The sequence below is a fragment of the Salmo salar genome, chromosome 01, assembly GCF_965601325.2.
Source record: "Salmo salar chromosome 01, fSalSal1, whole genome shotgun sequence".
Classification (NCBI taxonomy): Eukaryota; Metazoa; Chordata; class Actinopteri; order Salmoniformes; family Salmonidae; genus Salmo; species Salmo salar.
Genome location: NC_138291.1, coordinates 47,495,032 through 47,519,564, shown reverse-complemented (window position 1 = coordinate 47,519,564; position 24,533 = coordinate 47,495,032). Strand labels below are relative to the sequence as shown.

The 24,533-nt window shown below is 45.2% G+C and overlaps 1 protein-coding gene across 1 annotated transcript in view; it reads right to left on the bottom strand.

Moving 5' to 3' along the window:
* Positions 1–8,417: 8,417 nt before the first annotated feature.
* Positions 8,418–24,533, bottom strand: part of ism2a (isthmin 2a) — a 52,072-nt gene continuing 35,956 nt past the window's right edge. Inside the window, exons 4-6 of the mRNA XM_014196118.2 lie at positions 12,171–12,308; positions 11,500–11,568; positions 8,418–9,885 (exon numbers count right to left, since the gene is read on the bottom strand). Coding sequence (XP_014051593.1) covers positions 9,368–9,885; positions 11,500–11,568; positions 12,171–12,308 — 725 coding nt within the window. The 3' untranslated portion in view covers positions 8,418–9,367. The remainder of the gene's footprint in view (positions 9,886–11,499; positions 11,569–12,170; positions 12,309–24,533) is intronic.

Genomic DNA, 24,533 nt, shown 5'->3' with positions numbered 1-24,533 from the left:
TGTTTACATATCTTGCATTACTCATCTCATATGTATATACTGTATTCTATTCTACTGTATCTTAGTCTATGCCGCTCTGACATTGCTCATCCATATATTTACAGTGTGGGAAGAAAGTATTTGATCCCCTGCTGATTTTGTAAGTTTTCCCACTGACAAAGAAATTATCAGTCTATAATTTTAATGGTAGGTTTATTTGAACAGTGAGAGACAGAATAACAACAAAAAAATCCAGAAAAACGCATGTCAAAAATTGTATAAATTGATTTGCATTTGGATTTATTGAATAATGGATTTAATGGTGCTCCGTGGGATGTTCAAAGTTTCTGCTATTTTGTTATAACCCAACCCTGATCTGTACTTCTCCACAACTTTGTCCCTGACCTGTTTGGAGAGCTCCTTGGTCTTCATGGTGCCGCTTTCTTGGTGGTGTTGCAGACTTTGGGGCCTTTCAAAACAAGTGTATATATACACTGAGATCGTGTGACAGATCATGTGACACTTAGATTGCACACAGGTGGACTTTATTGAAATAATTATGTGACTTCTTAAGGTAATTGGTTGCACCAGATCTTATTTAGGTGCTTCATTTGCACGCACCACTTTTCAGTTTTTTCTTTTTTTTTTATGTAATTTTTTTCATTTCACTTCACCAATTTGGACTATTTTGTGTATGTCCATTACATGAAATCCAAATAAAAATCCATTTAAATAACAGGTTGTAATGCAACAAAATAGGGAAAATGCCAAGGGGGATGAATACTTTTGCAAGGCGCTGTATTACTGCACTACACCCGCAATAACATCTACTAAACACGTGTATGTGACCAATAACATTTGATTTGATTTGATCCTGGTAGACCAGGTTTCTCCCTTCCAATATTGACTGATACCATTCAATTCAATAATAAAAAAAGACAATACAAGTAAAAGTTGTGTCTAGTAAAAATGTAACGCCGAGTGCCAGATCTCTCTCCAGAGAGATATAGCTATGGGCTAAAAAACATAAATAAAAAACGTTTGCTGGAATGGGCTAGTTGATCTGGACTTTTCTGACAAGTTTTACATTACCGTTCAAAAGTTTGGGGTCACTTAGAAATGTCCATGTTTTTGAAAGAAAAGCACATTTTCTGTCCATTGAAATATCAAGTTGATCAGAAATACAGTGTAGATAGACATTGTTAATGTTGTAAATGACTATTGTAGCTAGAAACGGCAGATTTTTTATGGAATATCTACATAGGCGTACAGAGTCCCATTATCAGCAACCATCACTCCTGTGTTCCAATGGCACGTTGTGTTAGCTAATCCAGGTTTATCATTTTAAAAGGCTAATTGATCATTAGAAAACCCTTTTTCAATTATATTAGCACAGGTGAAAACTGCTGTTCTGATTAAAGAAGCAATAAAACTGTCCTTCTTTAGACTAGTTGAGTATCTGGAGCATCAGTATTTGTGGGTTTGATTACAGGCTCAAAGTGTAGCTCTCTAGGGTATGCAATGACTAACATGACAAGAGTAACTGATGATGCACTACCCAATTTCCAAATTGCACTTTGTGCATTCTACTATTACAACTTTCAAGAGTAAGTTTAAAGCTGGACCGAGGAGAGGGTCACAGTTGGGGGGGGGGCAGAGTTTGGGAACCACTGACATAGGTTACGGTTGAGAGGAGGTTAAAGAGGAGGGAGGAGGCAGGCGGGTTGGAGTGTTTCTCCCTCATTATTAAGGGAGAGGGAGGGCTTTGGGGTGCCTCATGGAGGAAGAACCCGGGGTGATATGGGAGCAGAGAGTGAGGGGTGGTTCTGGGGTGGATGATGGGAGGGGTGAGGTATTACTTAGGGGAGGGATCAGGGCCCAGGGCAGCACCTGACTTGGCTGGTGCTGCCCTCCTCCTGGGGCAGGCATCCTAGCAATACCTAATGTGGAGGCAATTAGATTATTAGAGCTCCAGATGGCAGTTACACAGCCAGATATCTATTCTGTGATAAGCTTACAAGACTCTGGTGTGCTACACTCACTTTCTCTGCTCTATTCAAATCTCTCTCTCTTAGCTTGATTAAAGTTTTTCTCTGTCTTAGCTCGATTTTTCTTTCTCTCTCTCGGATTCAAAGTTGCTTTCTTTCTCTCCTACATTCATCTCTCACTTTCTTGTTTACCCTTCCCTGTCTCTCTCGCTCACACACTCTCTCTCATTCATAGTAAACATGAATGCCAAATGATCTTCTTTCATTCCTATACCCTAATGATCGTATACAACCTGTAAGCCTGAACATAAACACCAGTGGGACTAGCAACTTGTGGCAAAGTTAAATTTATTATATTTTGTCACAGCACATTTATAAATCACAGAGAAGAATGCTGAGCAGTTGATTGATTGAGGGTTACGTGGTGTGGTGTTAGAGAGCAGTGTTTCTCAACCTTTTATATGATCTCTCAGATTATGGCTGGGATTCAATATGATTCAATCTGCGTTTTGTAGACAAAGCAGTTATTAAAGGCAATGTTACCGAGTAAGTGGAGATCGCATCAAGGTAAACGCTGCAGATGTCGTCTCAATAGAAATTACCTTTAAATGTAAAGTGCGCTAACAAGGATCTAGCGAATCTAGGCCCAACACTAGCAATTGAGAACTGATTAAATCGTTGTTAGCTAACCATCTGAGGGACTGGTTAGAAACAGTAACAGTCCGCGTATTAGGGGTGTATCAATGTTCTATATCAATGGGAGAAACACTGGTATAGAGTGAACACATTCCCTTTTCATGTAACAGAGACCACATTGGGGATGCTCTCAATAGTCATCTTCATACGATTAATTTCAATAAATACTATACAAAAAAATTGATCTAAGACCGAGATAAAAAACATGGCACATGCTGAAAAAAGTACATACCCTTTACAATTAGCTATAAAAACTAAATGATTTACAAAGATGTTGGTACACTGCACTGTGTATTACATACAGTATATATTTCATTATGAGTTTGTATATACATGTATATTACTTACTTATGCTTTTAATAAAGTGCCTTTCTTAAAAAAAACAAGTTTACAAAAATTATACCTTATCTTTTCAAAAGAAAATATTCCTGATAAAAAAGGTTTGCAACGTAAACTTTCAAATGTAAGCCCAATACGAGACATCTCCAAAAAGACTAAAGTATTTTTCCATGACAAAAACAACAAAGAATGTTTCAAATTGAGAAACAGCATTGAAGTTGGCCAATGATAAATAGCACAATGAAACACGTTGCCAACTGCAGTGTACTAGGAACATTTCTCCCATAAACCCATGAACTTTAAAACAGATGGTTTTGCATCATCATCACCCCATTGGTTTGTAAGAAAAGTAAACACAATCATTGTATAAAGTTGCACTTTATTCCCATCTCACAAGCTCTATCACCTTAACATTTCCCTTTGCTAATAAAAGGTCCAACAATGAGACAGAATCTGTAAGGTACATGGAAAAGAGTCGAGCAATTCATACTGTGCTGAGTGGATTTAACAGTGGCCATTGAAAAATAGTCAGTTTGTTACTGTACAGAAACACTGTACAGAGAAAGAGAGAGGGCAAGAGGGAGAGGTGGACGTGGCTTGCTTTGAAAACAATATAACTTTGAGAATCAGGCCAATGTCAATACTTTCTAAGAAACAGTTCTGATAGCCAGCCTTTCTTCCATCCCTATTTTCCTCTTCTCTCTCCTTCTCTCCCTTTTCCTCTGTAGCCATACTTTACTCAGCACTCCCACAGAACACACATACACAGATATCTATCTACTGCAGTGGAGGCACCTCCTCAGAGGAGGGGAGGACCATCCTACTCAGTCATTTCATGAAAAATAGTGAAACGTTATAAAGGTTATCCTTTTAAGATGATACTATACTAAATATATTCACATGTCACCAAATAACTGATTAAAACACACTGTTTTGCAATGAAGGTCTACAGTAGTCTCAACAGAACTCTCTGGGGTAGCACCATGGTGTAGCCGGAGGACAGCTAGTTTCCGTCCTCCTCTGGGTACATTGACTTCAATACAAAACCTAGAACAATGGATTAAAGTGATCTTTAAGAAATCATTCACTGCCTTTTTTTTGTTGAGTGCAAAAATGAAGGAGAAGCAGCAGAGAGAGCGAGAGCTAGCTCTATTTATTTTTTTATTTTTCCTTTCATTCACTTAGCTAGCTAATTCAGTTAGCTAATTTAGCCTACTCAAACACCCAGCACAAACAGAAGCATGCTATCTATGTTAGCTATCTGGCTAAGGCTAGCCAACACTGGAACTCTTCCAAGTCAAGGTAAGCGGTTTAATTAATGTATTGCCATGAGGCCCGCTGGTGTAACTGCTAAACTGCTTGCTGTACACTGTACTGCGTGATTGTAGCGGGTTTACTAACGTGTTAGTTCTAGTAGCTATGTTGACTATGACGTTAGCTAATATGGTGACAACGATGTAGGCTGTGTGTAGTGGTTAGCGATTACGGCATGAAGGTTTGGCATGGAAAGTTTATTTTTGCATGGTCACAGACAGCTGTTGTGCACTGAAAGGGAAAAGGTGAGGGGAGGATAGCACGTAGACGCGAGAAGGAATTATACAATGAGCAAAGTGATGATTCTGTTTGTATGTGGCTGCTATGAAAGTGAACTGTGTGTGCGGGTGATTAGGGGTGTATTCATTCCACCGATTCTGTTGAAAACCGTTTCTTAAACGGAAATAAACAGAACGAAACGGGGATAAACCTACCTGAATTTGTCCAATAGAAACTCTCGTTTGCAACTGTTTGGACTAATGATTACACCCTAGATCAGCTATATTCAGGCAAGAGTGTGCAAGGCGGTATTGAATGCGTCACTGTCTGTCACCTTGATTACTCCAATTTGTCTCTCGATCTGTTATAAACTTTCATTCGTAGACTAGGTTGTAGCAACCTCATGATAGATATAGGGAAAATTCAAGAATCATGTAGCCTAAACCTATTGATGTTACATTGAATGGAATATAAATGACACTCATCCGATATGCTGTAATAGAAATAAGGCCTTGCGCATAAAAAAAAGGTCCTCCCTAATCTTAAACGGCACCAACCACCACTGATCTACTGAACCTAGAGGTCCTCTGAAAAACATACACGCTTGCACGTGCATACACACAACACAGAGTACATTCCTAGGACAGAGAGATATGCTGTGAGAGTCAGTGGAGGCTGTTGCAATAGAGTGAATGTTATGGTATCAAACACATGAAAACCATTATTACTATGAGTTGTCCTCCCCTCAGCAGCCTCCACTGGGTGTAGTGGTTGTAGTGTAGTGTAATGTGATGGTGAAACCTGAGGCAGCAGCAGGCAGGCTGGAGAGCCATGCAGCAGTGTGAGCCTGAGCTGTTAATGCCATGAGGATTCAGGGGGTTTTCACAGCTGGGCCCAATGGAAGATGAACCCAGTGTAGTGTGAAGGTATCCATTACTCCATGCCAAACAGTCAGAATGGACTCAATTAAAGAGGGACTTCATCCCAAATAGTACCCTATCCCCTTTATAATGCACTACTTTTGGTCCAAAATAGTGCACTATATAGGCGATAGGCTGCTATTTGGGACAAATTCCCTCTTTAATTGAGTCCATTCTGACTGTGTCTGGCATGAAGTAATGGATATCTTCCAGGGACTGTGGATGGTTAACTGGTCATATCCCAACGTACACTCCTCATATGAATCACTGCATTACTTTGTCTGTGTTCACTTGGCTGTGTGTTTGGTAGTGATATGAAGCAACAACGTGATGGTCAAGGCAGTTTGAGTCCATAGGAACACATCACATTCAATGACAAGGCTTTGGATACTATGTGATTAAAATGTTCAAAATCCATGTAAAACATCACAGCACAATTTGAAAAATATATGGCACATGAAAACCAAACGAGGGTGGTCTGCAGTGATAGGTGGGATGGGCTGAGAGTGGCTGAGGGGTGGGATTAAAGAGCTCATGTTCGGTAATGTATTATTGTTATGTGATTGCTTTATATAAAAGTACCATGTATGTAAAATCTATATGTACAATGCATGTATAAGTAGCAAAAAAGCTGTAAAAAAAACAAAAAATATATTTGTGTCCTCCGATGGGGGGGTTAAGGGGGAAAAAAGGGTGAAAAATGGCAAGGCTTTGATCAGAGAATGTGGACAAATGTTACCAGCACCGTGTCTCAACAGATGAAGGAGAACGCATGTCATGCTGCTGTTTCATCTGAGAGAATTTGAGGGAAAAAAAAAAACGTTATTCATACCAGAGGCTGTAACGCTCTTCTCATATTATGTTCGTCAGTGTGTCTGAGTCCAACTACTACAGCCCTCTGTGTTCTTATTGTGATTGGCATCTTGATGAATTGGGATCTCTGTGAAGTTTCCAAACGCTATTCGCTTAACTGGCTTCGATATGGCAGAGTGCAGGATGTTGAGGGAATACTGGAGGGCTGCCTGACTCTCTGTGTGTGTGTGTGTGTGTGTGTCTGTGTTTGTCTTTAGTGACGGCCTGATGACAACCTACAGAGAATTCCCCTATGCCAACTTGAGCCAGTTATGAATGGGCATGGATGAGGGCGAGGGAGAGAGAGAGAGAGAGAGGGAGGAAAGGAGAAAAGGAGCAATCGAGCTACCAGCTCCCACAGTCTCACGTCAGAATTAGACTTTCATCCATGTTTCTTAAACGTCAAATTCAGAAGTTGTTCCAAATGTCAAATTTCAAAGTGTTTAAAGTTAGGTTTAGTCATTAACTCCAAATGTTTAAGGTTAGCGGTTAACCTCAGGCATTAACTCCAAATTCTTAGGTTAGGCAGTAACTCCAAATGGTTAAGGTAAGGTTGAAAGTTTGGGATACCCTTAAAAACAAAAATACTTTCCATTGCTGGTTTTGAACTTGCAACCTTTGAAATCAGAGGCAGATGATTACGCCCAATCCCCGTCCACAACACAACACCATAGCAAAACCAAAACCTTCTTGAAGGTAACAGTGCTCACTATTGCTCCTAGTGGCCGGTTTACACATAATTTCCCGACGTCGTCAGATGTGGATGGACGTCGAACATTGACTTGTATCACGGGTGACCTGGATGTAATTAGAGTATAAAAAAGGGAAGGAGAGGATAAGTCCCGTGTGGCTCAGTTGGTAGAGCATGGCTCTTGCAATGCCAGGGTTGTGGATTCATTTCCCATGGGGGACCAGAATGAAAAAGTATTAAGATTGTATGCACTCACTACTGTAAGTTGCTCTGGATAAGAGCATGTGCTAAATTACTAAAATGTAAAAATAAGAGAGAGAGTGACTGAGTGTGTAACACCAAAGGTTGTGTATTGTTTCTGCTGTTGTCATTGCAGTGTGGAGAGGGAGAGCTGTCCATCAACACTATTCTTTCAGGATGTATTCAGCCTCAACATCTCTCAATGGCACTCAGTCTGATAACCAGGGTTAGTATTAAGACCTTAAAACAACACCAGGCAACAAGACAGGGTGGAGGGGGAGAGGCAGCAGGTCTTGGACACCAGTGAAGGGGAGAGCTCTTCAAAGGGTTCCACTGTTTACAGAGATGTCTCTCCACTTCCCCTCTGCTCAACTCCCACTCCTCTCTGGAGAAAGGACCTCCATGCATCAACTGAGCCCAGACACCCCTCTCCTGCACCTTCACTTCTACCTCCAGCCTCACTCCATCCTCCCCCTCACCCCTAGAGAGTCCAAGTATCTCTCTCCTTTCAAGCCCCCCTACCAAGCGTTTCCCCCTCTTCCCTCCTACCTCTCTCCCTCTTTTCCAGCACCTCTACGACTGTCTCTCTGAGTGTCTCGGGTTGCGAGGAATGCAACACCGTGACTTGTTAACAGGCGATAAAAGGAAAACATCTCAATACGGCTCAATTATGGATCAGATTAAACGATGGAGCAATCCTTAGGAGGAATACAAGCGGTGCGTCTGTCGATGAGAGAGAGAGAAAGAGAGAGAGAGAGCGACAGAGAGACCTTCAAGGTTTCAACAATGTATTTTTATGTTTCCCCCAGGATTAGCTAACCATGACCCAGTGCAACTTTATCTGACGGAGCATTACGGCCAAATGGCTCAGGAGGATGAGTATCTGGTCTTCTGATACTGGATATGACTGGATGAATAACACAATAGAGTTCTAGGGGTCAACATCTCCAAAGAAATATGTGGCTTGACATGAAATAAGAAAGTAAGAAAAGCACAATGCATCTTGGGGCTGTGCTTGATCAGTCTGTTTTTTTGTTCCGACTGGAGTTGGGCCAAGAGAGAGAGAGAGCGTTGGGGAGAGAAATAGAGAGAGATAGAGAGAGAGAGAGAGAGAGAGAGAAGGGAGGGAGGGAGGGAGGGAGGGAGGGAGGGAGGGAGGGAGGGAGGGAGGGAGGGAGGGAGGGAGGGAGGGAGGGAGAGAGAGGTGGATAGAAAGAAGACAGAGATTGTGAGAGAGAGCTTCAAGTCTAAGACAATCAACAACTAACATTCTGTGTTGAATTCATCCCCATTTTAGCAGCTTGACAGGAATTCCTTTCATGAGACAGAGTATTTGAGTAAATACAATACAGGCCCAATATGAGTCCAATAAATACACTATCCATGTTCCTCCATGTTCCCTCAGGGGTTCTGGAACAGCCCATTGCAACCACTGAGCCATCCCATCCCCCTGTACCCATCCCCCCATCCCTTTTCTCAATAGCAGCAGCACATGTGAGTCTATGGGGTGGTGGGTTGAGGGGTGTCAGAGAGAACTAGGACAATCTAATTGCAGTCTCTCCCTCTTTAAAATTTCCCAACGTTTACAAACCAGTGTTTTTTTTTCTTTTTTTTTGAGTGTAGCCCAAAAAAATGCTCTCCAAAATCCAGACTTTCACAAGCAATAAATTACCAGTTAGAAAATAGTTGTTTTTTTCTCTTCCCGTAACACCACAGTAAGTCATCCATGGGAAAGCATATTCCAATTGGCAGGTGGATTCTGATGAGTCATCCAATGAGGAAATGCTTGCTGGTGATGATGTCATAACAACGCGCCATTAAGACGCGACGCTCTTAGAGTTTTCCCACCCACTCCAGATAAGAGTACTCAACTTGACTCCATTTTGGATGGGTGGCTGCCGGGTTGCCTGATTAGAAAAATGTAAAATTTCGTTATTCACTAAACTCTGTACCATAATGTGTCCAAACACTGAGTAAGGGGGAGGGGGTCTCCAGGTCTTTCATCCAAAGCAACTGATAGTTAATACAATATATTCAGTACATGGCCCATGCCCAAATCCAATAGAGCCATTGGAACCAAGTGTCTCTCTCCCCACTCAGGATCTCAGTACTCCTCCCCCTCTCCTCCCTCAGTACTCACGGGCCTCCACTAGCTCAGCCTGGTACACGTCCTCTGTGGGGTTGTGGGCACACTGCAGCCCGTTGTTGGGCGGCCTCACAGAGTGGAAGCGGCTCCAGTCCCCTTTACACAGGATCCAGGGCAGCACGTCCACTTTGTAATGCAGCTCCGGTGAGAACTCCGTACTGATGAGGTTTGGCGCGCCCGCCCCTTTCCCCCGTGTGATCAGCTTCATGTGGTCATCGTAGCAACAGTGCTGCGCGGCCAGTGTGGTGCTGTCGAAGGAGAGCATGGAGCGTGTGCAGAAGCGAGCGGAGGGCTTGTAGATGTCCAGCCGTTCTTTGGGGCCGGAGGCGTCACGCCAGCGGTAGGTCTTACGCAGCGTCTTGTCGAAGATGTTGACGGCGCTGTAGACGGCCTCAGATGGGTAAGAGCAGGGGCAGCTGGGTAGTTCGGTCAGCACCTGATGGAGGTACTTCTGGAGAAAGTCGTTCTTGCAGCTCAGCCACTTCTCACAGCTGTCCACGTCTGGGGAGGAGATTAATCATACAGGAGTCAACAGATGATGAATAAACTATCCATCGATACCACAAGTCAATCGACAAGGATCAATCAATGATCAGCAGAAATCAATTAACTATCAATAAGCACAGAAACATACACTAAGCACCTGCTACTATAAGTGATGCAAACATATAGAGTTGAATCGTAGCTGAAGGCACAAACAAACCATGGACTTTCACACAAATCACCCATTGACATCTATGCATATTTGTGTGAAACATCACATTTTCAATGCGTATGTGACGGTCGTGATAATGGTCGGACCAAGGCGCAGCGTGTGTTGAGTTGCACATCTTTATTTGCAGTGAAAATTTGAACAAAAAACATACAACGACCGTGAACTACGTGGTGCAGAATGCACTCACACAAAACAATATCCCACAAAAGCAGGTGGGAACAAGGACACCTTAAGTATGATCCCCAATTAGAGACAACGATAATCAGCTGCCTCTAATTGGGAACCATACTCAATCCCAAACATAGAAATGAATCGACTAGAACACCCCCTAGTCACGCCCTGACCTACAACACCATAGAGAGCCCTTCGTTCTCTATGGAGGATTATCATTTTTTGCCTTGGTCCGTCCATTATCACAACCGTGATAACGCATTGAAAATGTGATGTTTCACACAAATCATGCATAGATGTCAATGGGTGATCTGTGCGAAAGTTCAGGGCGTGACAGAGTATATAAATAAAAAATGGATTCGGACCATATTTAATACATTTTCCAGCACATAGAATATATACAGTATATATATCTATGAAATACTATAATGCATACTAATCACGGTAATCAACCGCTCTCTTTCGACAGCTCAGGTTTTGGCCGTAATAAAAAGATGACTTTCGGGGAGGATTATAAGCTAAGACAGCGTTGGTAACCCTGAGGAAACTAGAGAGACGTTCCAAGCATAAAGGAGTGATTTCAGCGCGTTAAAACCCATTACTTTGAACCGGGGGGCTGCAAAGCTCTCAAAGACCATGGAGAGCAAATGAGAGCGGGTTAAAAAACAAAGCCATAGTCAGTGCTAGAGAATAAAATGTTGGAGGCTGCGGTCAAATTGGAACCTATTCATTATAAACATTTATGTTCCGTAGTGGATTGGGGAAAGAGCAAAAAAAAAATGGACACTTTATCTTGTTATGTTTTTGTTGCGCATTCTTTGTTATTTTTGCCCAGAGTGAAAAGACCTATCCCTTTCACTGGCCTGTGCCAGACGTAGGGAGAGCAATAAAAGACAAACTAAAAAGCAATTCAAACATTTCTTGGAGGAACAGTTGGGTTTTTCATGGGCTTTGTAACAATCTCGGTGGAGCAATCCTTAACGCGGTGGAGGGAGGGAAAATTCTGACTACCCCAACTGGACTCCTGCAGTCTCTCTATGATTGGAGCCCCAGTAGAACAGTTTAAACCCCCCTAAACAGAACAGACCATTAAGGCCCCCCAAATACTAGAACGGGCCGTTGGCTACAGAAAAAGGGACAACCAGGTAATACACAGCCACGCATGCACACACACACACACAAACACACACACACACCAACTTGTCATATACACATTTCAACCAACATACTTGTGTCGAGGGAGTCAGTGCCATTTGTTGTCTCCAGAGGTATCAGCTCAGTCACTGCTAACAGGTCATCTACAGAGAGAAGGGACGCAGACACTGGTTAGGAAACCTGCTGAATGGAAAGCCTCATACCGTAGGCAAAGGGAAAAAAATGTTTCTGAGTAGCTGTTGATATGACTAGGGGGACTGTCTATGCCCAACACACACACACGCGCACCCACACACACCTTCCTGGGTAGCAGTACGAGCCTTCATTGAGCGTTTTAAAACAGACATGGAGCTGTGTACACACCAGGACTCTGCAGGAGGGCAACAGAACAAGCAGCTCACTACTAAACACACTAACAGGGATCAACATCACGTTTGTCCATGTCCCAACTGTACTGATATAAAGAGCCCTGTACTAGAAGCATCAGGCAGACCTTTTAGGAAAAGCCTAATGGTACGATCACTGTAGAACTGATCACTAATATATGAAAGGCTGGATACGTTTTAGCCTGTTGCTTTAACACGTGTAAAGTCCTTTGAAATCAGTGATCATGAAGGAAAGGCGGCACATAGAGGATGCTATTTGGAACTACTGGGACCCAACCAGAGGCAGGCAAGGTCTGATGACATCACACAGCCACGAAACATGGCCATTGTTGATGACATTACATAAGTGTCTCTCTCACCTGGGCATCTGTCCAGGTCACAGGTCCGGGACTCGGTCGCCGTGCACGCATAACCACATGAACGGATACGCTTCTGGTTGCCATGGCCACAGGTGACGCTGCATGGAGACCAGACGCTCCACTCCTCCTCCTCGTACTCTAAGATGGGGGGATGAGAAAGGGGGAGATGGAGAGATGAGAAAGGGGGGGAAAGAGGGACGAAAAAAAAGCAAAGGGTTATATTAGAGAAGTGCGGTATGTCTTTGAAGTGAGCCTAGTGAATTCCTCACCCAGCTGGTGAGAGCGTTATGCAATAAAGCAGCAACGACCAAACATGTTTGGAGCTACAGTAGAGTGTTCATCTGTCAGCTCTAACATGCATACATAAACCTTCTTCAATGTGCTGGCTGTGGCAGGAACAACTGAGTATCTTAGTATCTCAGGAACAACATAGAACAAAGTAGACACCAGGAACAACCGTGTCTTGGAGCAGACCAAAAAAACCACACTTCAAAAAGCCAAGGAGGCTTCAGAAAGGAGTGAGAGTCTTTTCATGAGGCTGTAGCTGGTGGCTGTCATTAACTTCACTAGGGCTGTAGCTAGTGGCTGTCATTAACTTCACTAGGGCTGTAGCTAGTGGCTGTCATTAACTTCACTAGGGCTGTAGCTAGTGGCTGTCATTAACTTCACTAGGGCTGTAGCTAGTGGCTGTCATTAACTTCACTAGGGCTGTAGCTAGTGGCTGTCATTAACTTCACTAGGGCTGTAGCTGGTGGCTGTCATTAACTTCACTAGGGCTGTAGCTAGTGGCTGTCATTAACTTCACTAGGGCTGTAGCTAGTGGCTGTCATTAACTTCACTAGGGCTGTAGCTAGTGGCTGTCATTAACTTCACTAGGGCTGTAGCTAGTGGCTGTCATTAACTTCACTAGGGCTGTAGCTAGTGGCTGTCATTAACTTCACTAGGGTTAGGGTTAGGGTTTTAGTTTTTGCCTTAGCATTAACACACCTGATTCTAATCAAAGGCTTGATAATGAGTTGCTTATTTGAATCAGGTGTATTAATGCTAGGGGGAAAAAACTAGGGTCCCTAGGACCAGGATTGACAAACACTAATCCAGTACCTGCTTTAGCTAGTTCCACAGGATGATGTCTATAACAGAGAAAAACGTACCTGCTATAGACATACTTTTTTCAATCTTTACTAATGACCTGCCACTGGCTCTGAGTAAAGCCTGTCCGTCTATGTATGCTGAGGACTCAATCGCCAAAAATAAAACAGACACTGTACCTGCTATATTCTGATCTACTGTAGAACCTGTCAAGTACAAGTGAATATCTTTAACAGACACAGACATCAAGCTGCTATATTCTGATCTAAGACCTGTCAGGTAAAGTGATTCTCCTTAAAAGAGACAAACACCAACCTGCTGTAAACTGATCTGGAATCTGCTTCTCTCCGTCTCAGTGAGACTCCATCCCACCACCAGAGACGCTTAACTGCTCCCTCAGTTTCCACACAGAAGTTAATGACGCGTGAATTAATATTGCATATTTTTCAGGAAAGTATAATCTCGCTAATGATCAGGATATGGGGCCAGTTGGCAGGCTAGGGTGTGTGTGTGTGTGTGTGTGTGTGTGTGTGTGTGTGTGTGTGTGTGTGAGCATGTCTATGTACCAGTGTGTGTGTGTGCGCGTGTAGATGTGTGTGTATCCGCAAGTGTGTGTGCTTGCGTGCTCGTGCATGTGCCATTGTGTATGTGTGTGTATGTTTCTCTTGGTTGTAATAAATATGTCAATGGCAAATTCTCAGCAGCATACAGCGGAGTGAACAAAGCCAAGACAAACAGTGCCCCAGGACAGCTAGCCCTGTACTAGGCTAGCTAATAGGTTTTCTGTTTCTCTAATGAACAATCAGTTCTTTCCCCATGTTAGGGAAGGAGGAAGAGAGGAAGAAAGAAAAGATGGAGAGACATAGGAAAGAGAGAGACACACAGTGAGGGAGAGTAATGGAAAAGATAAAGAAATAGAGAGGGAGAGGGTAAAAATGTAAGAGAAAGGGCAAGTGGAAGAAGATGGGCATAGGGACACATGCTAGGTAGGACAAAGGGAGGAGTGCAAAAGGAGAGCCATCAAGGAACATACTCAACGAGGTGATCAAGGGATGGAGCGAGAGAGAAGAACATAGAAAAAAAGAGAAGAGAGGAAAAGGAGATTAGTTCATCCAGCGTCCTGCTGCCTCTCCGGCAGTTAATATGTTTTTGGCTAGTTGCCGTTGGTTGCTAGTTTGGGGCTAATTGTGAGCTCTGGGCCTGGTGTTGAATGAGATGGAGCCTTCTCCTGTTGGCAGACTACAGTGTGTGTGTGTGTGTGTGTGTGTGTGTGTGTGTGTGTGTGTCTTGAAGGAGCCTTCTCATGTTGGCTGGCCAAGTCAAACAACACAGAGGTGTGGGTGACATGCTGCACTCCTCCACTCACTAACACTAATCCTGGAATGCTCTGTAGTCTCTGTAGCCACACACACACACACACACACACACACACACACACACACACACACACACACACACACACACACACACACACACACACACACACACACACACACACACACACACACACACTGTCTCTCTTCCCGTCTTGTTCTTCCCTCTTTCATTCTGTTTCCTTCTCCCTCTTCCTCCTTGTCATCCCTCTCTCCATTTCTCTTTCTCTTAATAAACCCCACCTCCAACTCTCCCTTTCTTGCTCTCTTGTATACTAAGGGTGTGACAAAACTGAGCACATAACATACATTATGGGTTCCTTAAATGTACAGTGCCAAATATAAACAAATAAGGTCTCCTAATGATAATGAATATGAATTTGGATGACAGAAATTATTAAATATTAAAGCACTAAACGCATCACTAAAGGCTTCAGTCATACAAAAGTTATACTTAAATCCGAACTGGTTCTCTAGCAAATTCATAAGAATGTCTCACCCCATGTTCAAGAATGGCCTTTTTCACTTTATTCAGATTACAACCTCGCACTTTCAGTTATTTTAAAAGGAAATAATCTCCCAAATATAGCCATAGGTTGGTTGCAATTTACATTTACTCCACCAGAAAAAAAACTGAACAAATAATACAACTAATATTGTGGTTAAACTCAAATATACTAATAGATTAAAAAAATTAAAAAAGAAGATAAAAAAATTTAAAAAATGTATAATCTTTGTAAATGATATCATAAATAGGACTGGTGGAGTTATGTCACACATGCAGCTAACAAAAATATATGGAAACCCAAAATTACAACCAACTAATTCCAGCATTATCACACAAATGGAAGAGGAAAGTGGAAGGGGGAAAAAGTAGGGAACTTGTCTGGCGGGCATGCATTAAAGACAATAATTGGTTAAAGAAAATTGTGATAAATAAATAAGTATACCAGTTTAATTTAAGGATCAAAAAATTGACTGCTGTGCCATATAGATTGCAAAATAGTTGGGAAGAGATATTTAAGTACCGATTCCATGGCACATGGTTTATGAACTGTGTCACGACTTCCACAGAGGTCGGTCCCTCTCCTTGTTCGGGCGGCGCTCGGCGGTTGACATCACCGGTCTTCTAGCCATCACCGATTGTTACGGCTTGGTAATCGTGGAGGAGGAATGAGGCGCAGGAAGCAGTGAACACAGGGTAGTGGTGTTTTTAATATACACTCACACAAAAAACAAATGTTCCCACACACAGGGGAGAAAATACATACGGCGTCCAACAACGTCGACACGAACATAAGCCGTCTGACAAGAAACAATCATTAATCCCGCACGAACAGGAGCGGGCCAGCTAAACTAAATAGCCCCTCTAATGGCTAATTGACCACAGGTGTCACAAAATAAAAAAAGGGAAAAGCAAAAGGGAATCGGTGGCAGCTAATAGGCCGGTGACGACGACCGCCGAGCGCCACCCGAGCAGGAGGGGGCGCCACCGTCGGTGGGAATCGTGACAGTACCCCCCTCCTGACGCGTGGCTCCCACAGCGCGCCGACGCCGGCCTCGAGGTCGACCCGGAGGGCGAGGCGCAGGGCGATCCGGACGGAGGTGGTGGAACTCCCTCAACATAGATGGGTCCAGGACGTCTGCCGCCGGCACCCAGCACCTCTCCTCCGGGCCGTACCCCTCCCAGTCCACGAGGTACTGTAGGCCCCTCGCCCGGCGTCTCGAGTCCAGAATGGCCCGTACGCTGTACGCCGGGGACCCCCCGATGTCCAGAGGGGGTGGAGGGACCTCCGGCACCTCATCTTCGTGAAGGGGACCAGCTACCACCGGCCTGAGGAGAGACACATGAAACGAGGGGTTAATACGGTAATAGGAAGGGAGTTGCAACCGATAACACACCTCGTTTATCCTCCTCAGGACTTTGAAGGGCCCCACACACTGCGGCCCCAGCTTCCGGCAGGGCACACGGAGGGGCAGGTTCCAGGTCGAGAGCCAGACCCTGTCTCCTGGTGCGAACACGGGCGCCTCACTGCGGTGGCGGTCAGCACTCCTCTTCTGCCGCGCACTGGCCTCCTTTAGTGAGTCCTGGACGGCTCTCCAGGTCTCCTTGGAGTGCTGGACCCAGTCCTCCACCGCAGGAGCCTCGGTCTGACTCCGGTGCCATGGTGCCAGGACCGGCTGGTAACCTAACACACACTGAAAGGGTGATATGTTAGTAGAGGAGTGGCGAAGTGAGTTCTGGGCTAACTCAGCCCAGGGAATATACCTCGCCCACTCCCCTGGTCGGTCCTGGCAATACGACCTCAGGAACCTGCCCACCTCCTGGTTCACCCTCTCCGCCTGCCCATTGCTCTCGGGGTGATAACCGGAGGTCAAACTGACCGAGACCCCCAGCCGCTCCATAAACGCTTTCCAGACCCTGGATGTGAACTGGGAACCTCGATCAGAGACAATGTCCTCCGGCACCCCGTAGTGCCGGAAGACGTGGGTAAATAGGGCCTCCGCAGTCTGCAGGGCCGTAGGGAGACCGGGCAATGGGAGGAGACGGCAGGACTTAGAAAACCGATCCACAACCACCAGAATCGCCGTGTTCCCCTGAGAGGGGGGAAGATCTGTCAGGAAGTCGATGGACAGGTGCGACCATGGTCATTGTGGAACGGGGAGGGGCTGTAACTTCCCTCTTGGTAGATGCCTAGGAGCCTTACTCTGGGCACATACCGAACAGGAAGAGACATAGGACCTCACGTCCTTAGCTAAGGTGGGCCACCAGTACTTCCCCCTTAGACTCCCCACTGTCCTCGCCTCACCAGGATGACCCGCAGTAGGTAGCGTGTGCGCCCACCGAATTAAACGATCACGAACACCGAGCGGCACATACATGCGCCCCACGGGCACCTGCGCAGGCGCAGGTTCCAACACCAATGCCCACTCGATGTCCGCGTCCACCTCCCATACCACAGGTGCCACCAGCCTAGACACTGGAATGATGGGAGTTGTATCGATGGGCCGGTCCTCCGTGTCATAGAGACGGGACAGCGCGTCGGCCTTAGTATTCAGGGAACCCGGTCTATAGGAGATGGTAAACCTAAACCGGGCGAAGAACATGGCCCACCTCGCCTGACGTGGATTCAGTCTCCTCGCTGCCCGGATGTACTCCAGGTTTCGGTGGTCGGTCCAGATGAGAAAGGGGTGTTTAGCCCTCTCAAGCCAGTGCCGCCACACCCTCAGAGCTTTAACCACTGCTAGCAACTCCCTGTCCCCCACATCGTAGTTACGCTCCGCCGAACTGAGCTTCTTCGAAAAGAAAGCGCAGGGGCGGAGTTTCAATGGCGCACCCGAGCGCTGTGATAGCACGGCACCCACCCCAGCCTCGGATGCGTCCACCTCCACTACGAACGCTAAAGACGGGTCCGGGTGCGCCAACACGGGTGCATCGGTGAACAGCATCTTCAACTTCTTGAAGGCTCCGTCCGCCTCCGTCGACCATCGCAAACGCACCGGCCCCCCCTTCAGCAGTGAGGTAATGGGAGCCGCTACCTGGCCAAAACCCCAGATAAACCTCCGGTAGTAATTGGCAAAGCCTAAAAACCGCTGCACCTCCTTCACCGTGGTTGGAGTCGGCCAATTACGCACGGCCTTAACGCGGTCACACTCCATCACCACCCCCGTGGTGGAAATGCGATAACCCAGAAAGGAGACGGCTCGTTTGGAAAACTCACACTTCTCAGCCTTAACGTATAGGTCATGCTCCAGCAGTCTACCAAGCACCTTGCGCACCAGGGACACATGCGCGGAGCGGGTGGCGGAATATATCAGAATGTCATCGATATAGACAATCACGCCCTGCCCGTGCAGGTCCCTGAGAATCTCGTGAACAAAGGCTTGAAAGACGGCTGGAGCATTTTTCAACACATACGGCATGACGAGGTACTCATAATGGCCTGATGTGGTACTAAAGGCGGTTTTCCACTCGTCTCCCTTCTTGATACGCACCAGATTATACGCGCTCCTGAGATCCAGTTTTGTGAAGAACTGTGCTCCGTGAAATGATTCCACCGCCGTAGCGATGAGAGGTAGTGGGTAACTAAACCCCACCGTAATAGCGTTTAGACCTCGGTAATCAATGCACGGACGCAGACCTCCCTCCTTTTTCTTCACAAAAAATAAACTCGAGGAAGCGGGTGAGATGGAGGGCCGAATGTACCCCTGTCCCAGGGATTCCGTGACATATGTCTCCATAGCCGCCGTCTCCTCCTGTGACAAGGGGTACACGTGACTCCTGGGAAGCGCAGCGTTAACCTGGAGATCTATTGCACAATCCCCCTGTCGATGAGGTGGTAATTTAGTCGCCCTCTTTTTACAAAAAGCGATCGCCAAATCAGCGTATTCAGGGGGAATGCGCACGGTGGACACCTGGTCTGGACTTTCCACCGACGTGGCACCTATGGAAACTCCTAGACACCTACCTGAACACTCCTCTCACCACCCCTGGAGAACCTACTGTTTCCACGAAATATGGGGATTGTGACCAGCCAGCCAGGGGACCCCCAGCACCACCGGAAACGCAGGCGAATCAATAAGGAAAAAACTAATGCGTTCCTTATGATTCCCCTGCGTTACCATGTCCAGTGGCACCGTAGACTCCCTGACTAGCCCTGACCCTAATGGTCGGCTATCTAGGGAGTGCACGGGGAAAGGGGAATCTATCGGCACCCGCGGAATGCCCAGCTTAATGGCAAGTCCACGGTCCATAAAATTCCCAGCTGCGCCTGAATCGACTAGCGCCCTAGAGGGAGAAAATTTAGTAAACAAAACAGGTAAAAACACATGACCAACAGGGGGTTCTGGGTGAATCTGGTGCTGACTCACCTGAGGTGACCGAGAAGTGTTCTGCCTACCATCTCGACTCCCAGACTGGCTCCTCCAACACCGGTCGGCCGTGTGTCCTCTCCGACCACAGCTGGTGCAGGAGGAGCCACCTCCTCCGGTGCCCCTTGGCACGGCCCCCCCTACCTCCATAGGGGTAGGGCGGGGGTGCACGGGGGTGGAACGGGCAGGACCCTCTCCGAACGCCCGCGGGCAGCCAGCAAATTGTCCAGTCGTATGGACATATCTATCAGCTCGTCCAGGGACAGAGCTGTGTCCCGACAGGCCAGCTCCCTGCGGACGTCCGCCCGGAGACTGCAGCGGTAGTGGTCTATGAGGGCCCTGTCGTTCCACCCCGCCCCAGCAGCCAAGGTCCTGAAGTCCAGCGCGAAGTCTTGGGCACTCCTCGTCTCCTGCCTGAGGTGGAACAGCCGTTCACGGCGGGTGAACTCTGGGTAGTGGTCCCTCGCCGAGTCTGGACCGTTCCAGACCGCATTAGCCCACTCCAAAGCTCGGCCCGTCAGGCAGGAAACGAGGGCACTCACGCTCTCCTCCCCCGTGGGAGCAGGTCTGACGGTGGCCAGGTACAGCTCAAGCTGGAGCAAAAACACCTGGCACCCAGCCGCCGCCCCATCGTACTCCCTCGGGAGCGCCAGACGAAGCGCGCCAGAGCCAGACGTCATGGGAGGCGAAGATGGCTGTATCGGGGGAGGTGGAGGTGGAGAGAGGATACCACTTCTCTTCCATCGGTCCATCCTCTCCATCATCTGGTCCATTGCCAATCCGATGCGATGGAGGACTGTCGTGTGGTGGAGTACGCGTTCCTCCATCGAGGGCAGAGGAGTGGCCGCTGCTCCCTCTGATTCCATGCCTTCTATCGAGGCGCGGGATTCTGTTACGGCTTGGTAATCGTGGAGGAGGAATGAGGCGCAGGAAGCAGTGAACACAGGGTAGTGGTGTTTTTAATATACACTCACACAAAAAACAAATGTTCCCACACACAGGGGAGAAAATACATACGGCGTCCAACAACGTCGACACGAACATAAGCCGTCTAACAAGAAACAATCATTAATCCGGCACGAACAGGAGCGGGCCAGCTAAACTAAATAGCCCCTCTAATGGCTAATTGACCACAGGTGTCACAAAATAAAAAAAGGGAAAAGCAAAAGGGAATCGGTGGCAGCTAATAGGCCGGTGACGACGACCGCCGAGCGCCACCCGAGCAGGAGGGGGCGCCACCGTCGGTGGGAATCGTGACACCGATCCACTTTTAATTTTCCATTTGTTTTGTCTGTGGGTTTTTCCCACCTGGTTTCAATTCCCCCATTACATGTTCATTATTTAACCCTCTGTTTCCAACATGTAATTGTGTGTGTTTGTTCTATGTTGATGGCTGTATCTGACGGCTGTTATTTTGTTACCGGGTTTTGTAATATGCACCCGTGTAATTTTTGTGGTACCGGTATATTTCACGCACCGTTGTATTGTTTCTATACTGGTGTTTTTCATGTATTAAATATCTTGTCCATGCATCTCAGCTCTCCTGCACCTGACTCCTTTTCACCAGTTACCCAAAGCCTTGACAAACTGATACGCAAAACAACGCCGGATTCAAAACTTAGAATTATTCAGTCTAAATTATTATACAAAATTCTTGCAACCAATAGAATATTATATATACATGGGGGATACAACCTTCCCAGCTCTGCAGATTTTGCTGCGACGAGACAGAAACATTATATCATCTGTTTTGGTACTGTCCATATGTAGCTTGTTTTTGGTCGCAGGTTCAGGAATGGCTGAAGAATTGCAACATTTACTTGGAGCTAACTCTGCAGATAGCACTACTGGATGACCTGAAAAGTCATAAGCTGTGTTCGAATACTCCTACCAACCGCACTAACCGGAGCTTATTGGTCATGGTATGGATATAGTTAGTATGCCAAAAGTTCCCGACTGTTGTACTAAATTCGCCAAAATATGAAGTATTCGAACACAGCTTTAGTCAATCGATCAATAAAATAATAATACTTTTATCAAAAATCTGTAGAAATTATGAGAATAGAAAGGTTCAAAACTTTTATGAAATATCACAGCCCAGTTGAAAAAGATATGGCAAATAGAAATCCAATATGGATGGTGTTAAGAGATAGATGGGAGGGGTTGAATGGAGCTGAAGGTTGGGAATAATAATAATAGGTTGGGAATAATAATAACTAATAACAACAAGATGACTAATGTAAAACAATGTGTTCGTAAAATGTATATAGGTTCAGAACTTTTGTGAAAGAAATAGATGGGAGAGGTCGAGGTTAGAGGAAGGACAGGAGAAAAAACAAACAAAATATAACTATTGTAAAATAGACTGTGCCCGGAAAATGTATATAGTATGTACAAGCTGGAAGTAGAAGCCTTAGCGTTGTTGTTCAGTAGTTTTTCTCCAATTAGGGGACGGGTGGAAGGGTTAGAAAGTAACAAAGGAAAATATATTTCTTTAAGTATGTGTATATACAGTACCAGTCAGAAGTTTGGACACACCTACTCATTCAAGGGTTTTTCTTTATTTTTACTATTTTCTACATTGTAGAATAATAGTGAAGACATCAAAACTATGAAATACCACATATGGAATCATGTAGTAACCCAATTTTTTTTTAAACAAATCAAAGTATATTTTAGATATTAGATTCTTCAAAATAGCCACCCTTTGCCTTGTTGACAGCTTTGCATAATCTTGGCATTCTCTCAACCAGCTTCATGAGGTAGTCACCTGGAATGCATTGTAATGAACAGTTGTGTCATGTTGAAAGTTAATTTGTGTAATCTATTTCCTTCTTAATGCATTTGAGCCAATCAGTTGTGTTGTGACAAGGTAGGGTTGGTGTACAGAAGATAGCCCTAAAAGACCAAGTCGATATTATGGCAAGAACAGCTCAAATAAGCAAAGAGAAACGACAGTCCATCATTACTTTAAGACTTCGTCAATCCGGAACATTTCAAGAACTTTGAAAGTTTCTTAAGGAGAGTGGTTAAATTGTTGTGAAGAAGGCTTCAGGGCGCCCAAGAAAGTCCAGCAAGTGCCAGGACCGTCTCCTAAAGTTGATTCAGATGCGGGATTGGGGCACCACCAGTACAGAGCTTGCTCAGGAATGGTAGCAGGAGGTGTGAGTGCATCTGCACGCACAGTGACAGACTGATATTATGCAAAAGGTACAGGGATTGGACTGCTGAGGACTGGGGTATAGTGATTTTCTCTGATGAATCCCCTTTCCAATTGTTTGGGGCATCCGGAAAAAAGCTTGTCTGGAGAAGACAAGGTGAGCGCTACCATCAGTCCTGTGTCATGCCAACAGTAAAGCATCCTGAGACCATTCATGTGTGGGGTTGCTTCTCAGCCAAGGGAGTGGGCTCGCTCACAATGAATAAAGGATTGTACCAACTCATCCTCCGAGAGCAACTTTACCAACCATCCAGGAACAGTTTGGTGACGAACAATGCCTTTTCCAGCATGATGGAGCTCCTTGGCATGAGGCAAAAGTGATAACTAAGTGGCTCGGGGAACAAAACATCGATAATTTGGGTCCATGGCCAGGAAACTCCCCAGACCTTAATCCCATTGAGAACTTGTGGTCAATCCTCAAGAGGCGGGTGGACAAACAAAAACCCACAAATTCTGACAAACTCTAAGAATTGATTATGCAAGAATGGGCTGCCATCAGTCAAGATGTGGCCCAGAAGTTAATTGACAGCATGCCAGGGCGGATTGCAGAGGTCTTGAAAAAGAAGGGTCAACACTGCAAATATTGGCTCTTTGCATCAACTTCATGTAATTGTCAATAAAAGCCTTTGACACTTCTGAAATGCTTGTAATTATACTTCAGTATTCCATAGTAACATCTGACAAAAATATCTTAAGACACTGAAGCAGCAAACTTTGTGAAAATTAATATTTGTGTCATTCTCAAAACCTTTGGCGACGATTGTATGAGAATTCCTTAGATATCGTTCACCAGCTGTTGTTTACAAATATACATAGACCTTGTCTTACCAGAGACTACTGTTCTATCCTGTCGATACAGTGTATAACCCGCCAGCTGTATGTTATTCATGTCGTCGTTCAACCATGACTTGGTGAAACATAAGATATTACCGTTTTTAATGTCCCGTTGGTAGGATATACGTGCTTGTAGTTCATCTATTTTATTATCCAATAATTGTACGTAGGCTAATAGGACCGATGGTAAAGGCAAATTACCCACTCACCACCAGATCCTTACAAGGCACCCTGACCTTCGTCCTCGAAATACGGGGATTTGGGCCTTGTCGGGTGTCTGGAGTAAATCCCTCTCGCCCGACTCGTTAAAGAAAAAAATGTCTTTCAATATGAGGTGAGTAATCGCTGTCCTGATTTCTAGAAGCTCTTTTCGGGTCATAAGAGACGGTGGAGAAAAACATTACGTGCAAAATCATTTACAAATAACAAAAAAAAACACACACAATAACACAATTGATTAGGAGACTGTAAAACGGCAGCCATTCTCTCCTGTGCCATTGTGTAATCTCAGTGACTTCTGGGAAGGGAAGAGTAAATTAAGTTTGGCATTAAAAAGAGGGCCCCACTTGCCCCTCAACAAAACAGACATGGAATCACTGGTCACTTTAATAATGGAACACTAGTCACTTTAATAATGTTTACATACTGCTTTACTCATTTCATATGTATGTACTGTATTCTAGTGTATTTTAGTCAATGATATTCTGACATTGTTCATCCTAATATTTATATATTTCTTAATTCCATTCTTTCACTTTTAGATTCACGTGTATTGTTGTGAATTGTTAGATACTACTGCACTGTTGGAGCTCGGGACACAAGCATTTCGCTACACCCACAATAACATCTGCTAAATATGTGTATGTGACCAATACAATTTGATTTGATTTGACAACTCCAGCCCCTCCTCCTCCACCCCCTAAATGCCTGTGCTCCCCCCCTCTCTTCGGTCTAAATGATCACAAATAAATATTA